The 8,655-nt window shown below is 60.2% G+C and overlaps 1 protein-coding gene across 1 annotated transcript; it reads right to left on the reverse strand.

The window, feature by feature from the left end:
- Positions 1-2,493: 2,493 nt before the first annotated feature.
- On the reverse strand, positions 2,494-8,655 carry LOC309857688 (gamma-parvin-like). The gene is made up of 3 exons (XM_082750429.1): positions 8,115-8,655; positions 3,183-3,255; positions 2,494-2,762 (listed from the first exon to the last, which is right to left on the reverse strand). The coding sequence occupies exons 1-3, from the start codon at positions 8,328-8,330 to the stop codon at positions 2,653-2,655; spliced, it is 399 nt and encodes a 132-aa protein (XP_082606555.1). The 5' UTR covers positions 8,331-8,655; the 3' UTR covers positions 2,494-2,652.

Raw genomic sequence — 8,655 nt, forward strand, 5'->3', positions numbered from 1 at the left:
AGAAAGATACAACTACTTGTGTCTGTGAGGAATCCTCTTTAAACACGGAGATGCGACAGTTCGATAGCAGAAAGACGGAAAAGATCATCTCGCTGTGTTAGTATCAGACAAGTGAGGTTTCAGAGCAGGCGACCTTCTGGAGCACAAGGAGACACAGGAGATGCTCCAAGGGGCGTCCTCTCCGTCTGCGCGCGCCCCCGCGCGCCCCCGCGCGCCCCCGCGCACCCCCGCGCACCCCCGCGCTTCCCGCCTTCCAGGGGCCGGTCCTCTCCGTCCTCCCCATGGCTAGAGCTGGCTCGCGGCACCTGTCGGCTCTTCCCTCCAAGCTGTTCCCTCCTCCCCTCCTCTCGTCTCTTCCAGAGCCTTCCAGCAGGCATTCCCACAGCCCAGGGCCTCTGGTCCTGCCCCATCAGTCCTGGTCATCTTCACACCAGGCTCCGAGAAAGCAGGAATCAGGGCCGCCCGGCTGCCTCTGCTCCCTCCCGTACACGCACGTCACCCGTGTTCTGTCCGACGGCAAAATTCAATGCTTTGTTCACAGCTTTACTGAGGAATAATCATACGATCTGATGAGTCTTGATGGTTGCCTATAGTCATGTACCCACCACGCCAACAGTCATGACGCAGGCAAGCCCACCTCCCCCAAAGCTTCCCTTGTGCCTCTTCGTGGTCCGTCCCCCTTCCTAAGCCCCTGGTCCTGGGAACCACCCCTCTCTCTCCACTGCTGCCGTTTTGCCCTTTCTAGAATTTCTTATAAACTCTATCATCGGTACGTGGTCTGCTGTGTCTCTGATCTTCCACTCTGCCCAGCGCTACTGACGTCTTCCACATCGGTTCTGGATCAACACCCCTTTCCACAATGCTGAGCGGAACCTCCACGTACGAACATACCGTAATGCATTGAACAGTACTGCTATTCACACGTAAGTCTTTGTGTGGACACGTGTTTTCATTTTCCTGGGATAAACACCTAACGGTGAAACGGCTGGGTCCTACGGTGAGTGTCTGTTTTCGTTTCGAAGAAACTGCCAAACGCCTTTCCAAAGTAAAGGTACCGATTGGCATTCCCACCAGGCATGGACGAGAATGCTCCACATCCTTGCCCACACTTGGAATTGTTGGACTTTTCAATTTAGCCTTTCTAGGAGGTGGACAGCGGTAGCTCCCGTGGTTTTCATTTTATTTCCCTAATGACACATGATGTGGTGACTCCGAGTCGGGCCGCTCCCGCTGCTATGATAAAATACAAATAAACTACTTTTTTTTTTTTTATCAGACTGGGGGCTTAAGCAACCGACATGTATCTTACATTTGTGGAGGCTGGAAGTCCGAGATCAAGCTGTCGGCAGATTCAGGGCTGGTGAGAGCTCTCCTTGTGGCTCATAGACAGCCACTTTCTTGCTGTGTCCTCACGTAGCAGAGGGTGAGAGAAAGCGCTGGCATCTCTTACTTTTCTTATTAGGACGCTGATCCCACCATGGGGGCCCCACCCTCAAGACCTCCTCTAACCCTGATTGCCTGTGAATCAGGAGGGGAAGGGAGCAGGTGGATGAGGGCAGAGAGGAAGGAAGACCACTTGAGACCGTCTTACTCTCAGACACCAATTCCAAGGGCTCTTGACGTCACTCCCTGTGGGGTGTCTTCCCAAGCCCCACCAGCTGGTCTGGTAGAGATGGCCTGGCCCACACCAGCCCCCTACCACAAAGCCCCTCCCCAAATCCAAAGACGTCAAACTGATAACCCCAGACCTCACGGGCTCTGTCCTCCACAGGGACCCAGAGCTGGGAACGCAGGGGAGACGCCCAGCAGCAGGCTCAGGGTGCCCACTTCAGCCCTCCCTGCCAGCCCTGCCCCCTGCCCCCCATGCCTTGTCCTGCCTGGTTCCCCACCAACGTCGGGTACTGGGACAGCCACAGTCAGCCCTCCTCCAGGGACTTACTCTTTGCAAAGGCAGCAGGTGCCAAGTCTCACCAGAGAGAGAGCAAGCCCCCCCGCCCCACGGGACAGACTGGGAGACCACCAAGATTTCTCCTTTGGGATGTCTGGGCAGGTTTCTCCGCCTGAGGAGGGCCTGAGCCACGGTTCCTCTGGCGAGTAACTGACTTAACTTCCCCAAAAGGCTCCAGAGCTTGGTTTTGGAGCCATGCCCATCAGCCTGAGGGGCAGGCTGGCAGTAGCTGACTGGGCAGGCTGGGGCCTCTGGCCATCCACCCTGACCCCCGAGAGTCCTTTCTGCTGCCAAGATCAGGCCCTGAGCCCACGGGAAGGTCCAGCACCACTGGGCTCTCAGTGGCCCCACAGGTGCCCTCAGAGATGGGAATCGGAGCACCTTCCATGCCTGGCCCCGTGGGAAGGCGAGCTGCCCTGGGTGGGGTGAGTGGGGAGGGGAGCTCGTACCCGTGCGGACGGAACCGTCTCTCCCAGGACACTGCAGGCTCCCCAGATCCCTCCCAGAAATAACACTTGTTAATATAAACTGAGCGAGGCTGAGGGTTGGCTCAAAACTGATCCATGCCTGCTGAATCCAGAGATACTCAGAAGGACACAGGAGTGGGGGTGGGGCACAGGCATCGGACAGGGCCGGGCCTCGGGGGCAGGGCCGTCTGGGCCTTCCCGCTGGTGTGCAGGCAGGCTCCGAAGCAGCTTCTGGGATTAATTCGGGGATCCACGGGGTGCGCTGTCCGTGCTTTCTTTCAGCTTGTGCTTTTGAAACAAGCTATACAGGACCCGCAGCGTGCTTTTGGTGTCCTTGTTCACAATGTCTGTGGGTCGGAGGAGAGTGGGACAGCCGGTCAGGCCTCGGCCGGGGCGAGGCAGGGGGTGACCACCGTCCCACTTTGCCTGGGACCAAAGGGCTTCCTGGGACACGGGACGTCAGAGCTAAACCCGGGGGCAAGCAGGACTGTTGGTCAGGCTAAGCCTGAGTCCCGGGATCCATCCCAGGGCCCTGCCTTCTCCCACCCCGTCCTCCCCTGCCTATGCGGTGCCCCCCACATACATTCCCTCAAGGTCTCATCCATCTGGACAGCCTACCCCAGGTCCCCAGGCCCCCTCCTCCGGGGGGGGGGTGGAAGCTGTGGGCGCAGCACCCCCCATCGTGGGAACCCCCCGGCCGAGCAAGAGCCCTACCCCGACAGAGGCGTCCCCCGACTCCACAGCTCCCTTGGGCGCCACGCGCTCACCTTTGGGGTCAATGGGGTAGTTGAGCAGACTCTCGTCCTTCAGCAACTCCAGGGCCAGGGTGACGTTGTGCAGCTGTGATAAGACCCCACCAGATGTTAGTCCCAAACCCAGGCCCAGGTCCCCAACTCCCAGGCCCGCCCATCACTCATCGTGTGCCTCATACTTCAAGGAGACATCTCTAGTGGGGAAGGCAGGTATGGAGAGGTCTGGAAGTCAGGGAAGTCTTCCTGGAGGAGGTGATGCCTAGAGGTAAGTCTTGCCAGGTGAGGGGACTCAGCCAGGGGAAAGAACACAGGTTCATACTGGCCTTTTCTGATGCAGCCCCGGCACTGTGGGCAACGGAGGCCCCCAGGGAAACAGCTGAGTTCCAGGGGCAAAGCACAGCTGAGGAGAGCATGGCCAAGGGGCTCACCCAAGCTTACAAGATGGAAAGTGGCAGAACCAGGTCTGTCTCACTCCGAAGTCGGAGCTAAATGGGCTGGAGGCTGCAGCAGCCGTCCCCTGTCTAGGCACACATGGGTTCAGGCCCCTGCCCGGTCATGGGGTAACCTCCAGCAAGTCACTTGGCAACCCCCAGGCCTACCTCACCCACCTGCAAAGTGGAGTCACCACCATCTGCCCTGTGTCCTGATCCGGGGTGCTGGGTGGGGGTCTGGGGGAGCCCAGACAGCCCTAGGCTCAGAGCCCATACTCTTTTAGGGGAGTTTTCCCTATTCGTGGCTAGTTTCTCCCTGGTGCCCCAAAGCAATCAAAAAGACCCTGTCCTCTGCCTGGGGGCAATGGTTCATTGCGGGGGCAAAGCTATTGGACCCCAAAGCTATTGGACAGGACCCACCTGTCCTGGAGCGTCTGGGAGGACCCATGTTTCGAAAACACTTTGTCCACTCGCTTAGTTAAAATACATTTACTGAGCATCTATTATGGCTGGCGGTTCAGCAGGGGCCAAACCGGACCCCTCCCCGAGCTCATGGAGTCAATGCCTCCCAACGCTATGAAAACCATCCCACTCGCTTCTGGGCATCAAGCCCACGCCCGACCGGAGCCCAGGGAGCCGCCGCAAGCCCGAGATGCCTCAGCACACTCCCCGCCCAGGTGTCCCTTCCCTTCCATGCACGGCTTGAGGTTATACAAGCAAAACCAGCACCTTGTGCGGAGCTGAGGGAAGGCTGTCATCCAGGAGCGCGCACTCAGATCCTCCCAGGAAGAAATAACTGAATGTGGGCGGAAGCCCACGATTCCCGGGGCCGGTGTTTTGATTTCCGCCGAGCAGACGGTCACCTCCCTCCCCTCTGTCCCTCGCTTGTCTTCCCGGAAGGAATGACAGGATCACATAAACACTGGTGGCAAGGCAGGTCTGATAATGAGACATGCAGTCTCGAGGGGCACTCTGCCGAGATAATGATTCCTCGGTGTCCCCCCGGCGGACAGCGCGGCAGTCCCCGCCCCCTTCAGCTAATGACCTCCTCTGCATTTTGATCATTCTCCCCGTGGCTGCGACTGTCCATAGTCCCCGATAAAAATTCATTCTTGGGGTCTGAGCGAAGAGGCTGCTTCTCTCCCCCTGGAGGTAAGTGGCTCAGATTGAGAAGCTGGTTCTAAAATCCGTGGCTGGAGTGGGCTCATGGCCCCCAGGGACATCGGGAGTCAGAACGCTTGTCCCTGGCTTGTCACTGGGGTTTGCGAGCCTGCCAAATATTGGGCAGAGGCTTTGAAGTCCCGTGAAGCCCAACCCCTGAGTAACCAAGCAGGGACACCTGTGCTGTTCCGGGTCCTGGTCTGGGCCCCTCCCCCAGGCTCCACCATCCTGCCTTCTCCCCCGCCTCTGTGTCGCCGTGTTCTGCCTTCTGTCTGTGGGTCCCCTCCACCGCCTAGGCTGGGCTCCGACCCTCTTGGGACCTTCCACTGGCCCGGCTTCAGGCCAACCCCTTCCCAGCTGGAGAGAGGCTCACACTCCTCTGTCGCCCGTGGGGCTCACTCTGACTCCCGAGGACAAAATGGGGAGGGAGCCCTGGCACCAGAGGCTGGCGAGCCCGGGCACTGGGGCCACGGGGACTCCCGGGCCGACAGGACGAGTGGGAGGTGATGTCATGCCAACTGTGTTGGCTTAGTCGCCTGTGTCTCTGCCATCCCCACAAGGAAACCACGCTGGGCTTGCAGCTGGGCCCAGGACAGTGGCAGGGCGGTCCCACAGCACCAAGCTGGACCACCCCCAGCCGAACCCAGCCGAGCCAGGACCAGCCAAAGCCAGCCCACCCGCAGCTCTGTGGGATGCACGACCGAGGTGTTAGGTGAGCCGCCCGTCGTCCAGGTGGCTTGTCACGCGGCATTTCTGTGGCAGCAGCTGACTGACACGGTCCAGGAGACCCCAGGAGACAGTGACCCCAGGAGACAGTGAGTGCTGACCGCTGTCCCCGCTGCCACCACTGGAAACACAAACGCTACACGGCTCCAGGCTCTTGGCTCCACATCCCAGGTCCGAGCTCTGGAGAACCAGAGCCCTGAATCAATCTTCACGTCAAGACCACCTGTGCCTCCTGGGAAGGGAGAGGCCACGCCCACGAAGGATTGCATCTCCAGGGTTCAAGGGCAAGAACAGGGGCCAAGGGTCAGAAGGCCCAGAAGGCCGGTCCCTGTGTCAGGACCGCCACCGAGTAGCAGCACGGTCCTGAGCAAGTCCCGGAGCCTCTCAGGGCCTCCGCTTTCCCCTCTGTAAAATGGACACGCAACCATGCTCAGCAGGTTGGAACAAAGTAGGAGGCAGGGGAGGCAGAGGAACTGTCTGGGCAGAGACCTGAAGATGTGAGAGGACCAGGCGTGTGAAGGCTGAGAGGGGGAGGCTGAGGCGGGGGAGAAGGCAGGACGGTGGAGCCTGGGGGAGGGGCCCAGACCAGGACCCGGAACAGCACAGGTGTCCCCTCTTGGTTACTCGGCGGTTGGGCTTCACAGGACTTCAAAGCCTCTGCCCAATATTTGGCAGGCTCACAAACCCCAGTGACAAGCCAGGGACAAGCATTCTGACTCCCGATGTCCCTGGGGGCCATGAGCCCACTCCAGCCACGGATTTTAGAGTCCGTGGGACACTGACAGACAAGGCTGTGGATGTGTGGGGGAGGGGCCTGGATGACGGGCCCCGGGGTGGGAGGCAGCAAAGCCAGGACAGAGGCAGGCCACCGGTCTGACCCATCCCCAGGACCTCGGATCTCACCCTCCCCAGGGACACAGGCAGGACAAAGGGGAGACATCATTTCTTTTCCCACAAACAGCCCATAAGCTGGCTGGAACTGGCCCTGCCCTGCTCCGTGTTCCTGTTCTGTAGAAAGAGTCACTGCTGTGGAGAACTGAAGGGGTTGCCTCCCAGCGGGCCCGAGGGATCCTGGAGGGGTCAGAGCAAAGCAGGCCACCTGGGGTCCAAGCAGGGCGCCTCCCGCCCAGGGCTCCAGCCCATCTCAGCCACCCCTCCAGCGTCACCTGGTAGGGCTGATGCCCACGAAGACTCCAGGCCGGTCCCTGAGCAGACCGGGGTCCCCGGGACCACCTGCCCTTGAGGCGTCCCCTCCGTGAGCCTCCAAACCCCGTGCGTGTGGTCTGGGGGGTGGCGGGGCAGGGACGGGGAGCCACGGGGAAGCCGGGAAGCCAGAGGGGCAGGCCTGGGCTGGGGGAGCGGGGACTGGATGGAGGCTTCTTGTTCCTCTGCCACACCTACCCCGCCGTGGGGCCACTGACAGGGGACGGGGTGGCCCCTCACCTACAGAACAGTGAGAATCCCCTGCCCTTGCTGGCGGGTCGATGTCGCTTGTGGAAAGGGCCTTCCCGGCAGGGGAACAGCCTGTGTGGAAGCCTGAGGGGGCAGAGCGCCAGGAGCGCGAGCACCGTGGCGCCCCGTGGGATGGCCCCGTGGGATGGCTGGGGAGGCCGGCGGGCGGGAGCGCGGAGCAGGGGAGCAGGAGGCCGCCCGGCGGGGGCTGGGCATGGGGACGCAGGCTCACCTGTGACTGCCGCCAGCACCTGTGACTGCCACCAGCACTGCTATCCTCTCCCCCACTTCCCCGGGTCAGGACCCAGACCCTCCCGCCTGAGCTGCTGCAGCCTTTCCCCAAGCGGCCTGCCAGCCTGCAGGGGCCACATGGGGACTCCGGACTCCTGTGAAGCCAGACCCCTGCCAGGCCCTGGCCCACCCCTGCAGTGGCACAAACCACAGAGGGACGCCACCCTGGGACTTCCGCGCTTCTGTCCACACTGAGCCTTTGCTGATGCTGCTCCCTCCCTCTGCAAACCAAACCCTGACCGACAACACGGCAACACCACGCCTTCCTGTGACCCCTTCAGATCACAGCAACCTCTCCTCCCTCCTTCAGGTCCTCCACTGACCCGCCCATCCCGAACCAACCCTCTTCACCGTGGCCCTGGGGAACCCTACGTCACTGGGAGTACAGTGGGGACAGACGGAGGGGCCCTCAAAAACAGGAGCTGTGTGGGGCTGCCTTCGTGGCCCCTATGGCACAGCGTGATGCCAAGAAGGATCTCAAGAAATGAAGGTTCAGGTGCAGAAGCAGGTGGGGGCTGGATAGGTAGATGGACAGACGGGCACCGCTGACCAGGGGGTAGATGGACAGACGGGCAGGCAGGGGTATGGACGGGTGAACTGGGTGGATGGGCGAATAGGCAAGTCAATGGATAGGTGTGAGGATGGACGGATGGACGGATGGACGGGTGGATAAATGAGTAGATAAATAGGCAGATGCAGGACGGGCAGGCAGGGGAATGGCAGATGAATTGAGTAGATGGGTGGACAGACGGATAGATACACGAATAACCAAACTTCCCCTTCACCCTTCACTTCACCCGGAAGTGAAAAAGGACATTGGTATCGCCCCCTGCGCAAGTCTGTCCGCTTAGGAGTAGACCATCGAGGCAACATCTGGAGAACTTACCATTTCTGCAGGAGAGGCGGGAGTGAGGTAGAACTCCTTCAAGTGCAGGAAGAAGCCCTCCAGCTGTCCGATCAGCAGGAGTAAGAAGACCCCGTCTGCAAACTGCAGGGGAGAGCCTTGGAGGCAGATGGCCTGGGGCGCCCGCTCTGCCTCCCAAAGGCTGTGTAGCAGCCCCCTCTGAGTCTCAGCGGCCTTTCTGAGACTTGAGGACGACATCCCCGACCTTGCACTGTGTCATAAACATTGGTGGCAGCAGGTAGCAAGCACTCACGGGCCACCTGGCACAGAGCAGGTGCTCAATAAAAAAAGCTCTTTTTACATTATCGGTGAAATAGCCAAACATCGCTTTTTAAACCACATACTGTTCCGTGAGCTACAAGAACGCAGGAGAAAACAGAGTTGAGTGTAAAATTTCTCCTCCGGGAGAGGCAGGGAACAGCACACGGGCTCGTTTTGCTGGCTTCCACATTCATATTTCTGCCTGCTCGGTCTGTGCGTTCGGAGATAAAGCTGCCTGCCTGCCGTCGGCGTCACATATTCT

This window comes from Mustela nivalis, assembly GCF_964662115.1.
Source record: "Mustela nivalis genome assembly, contig: HAP1_SCAFFOLD_1088, whole genome shotgun sequence".
NCBI lineage: Eukaryota > Metazoa > Chordata > Mammalia > Carnivora > Mustelidae > Mustela > Mustela nivalis.

Excerpts from the sequence above, each read along its gene's own strand:
- LOC309857688 (XM_082750429.1), bottom strand. The coding sequence starts at position 8,330 with ATGTCGTCCTCAAGTCTCAGAAAGGCCGCTGAGACTCAGAGGGGGCTG. Across the intron at positions 3,256-8,114 it reads CCGCCTCTCCTGCAGAAATG|CTGCACAACGTCACCCTGGC; the intron begins GTAAGTTCTCCA and ends GTCTTATCACAG. Across the intron at positions 2,763-3,182 it reads CTACCCCATTGACCCCAAAG|ACATTGTGAACAAGGACACC; the intron begins GTGAGCGCGTGG and ends TCCGACCCACAG.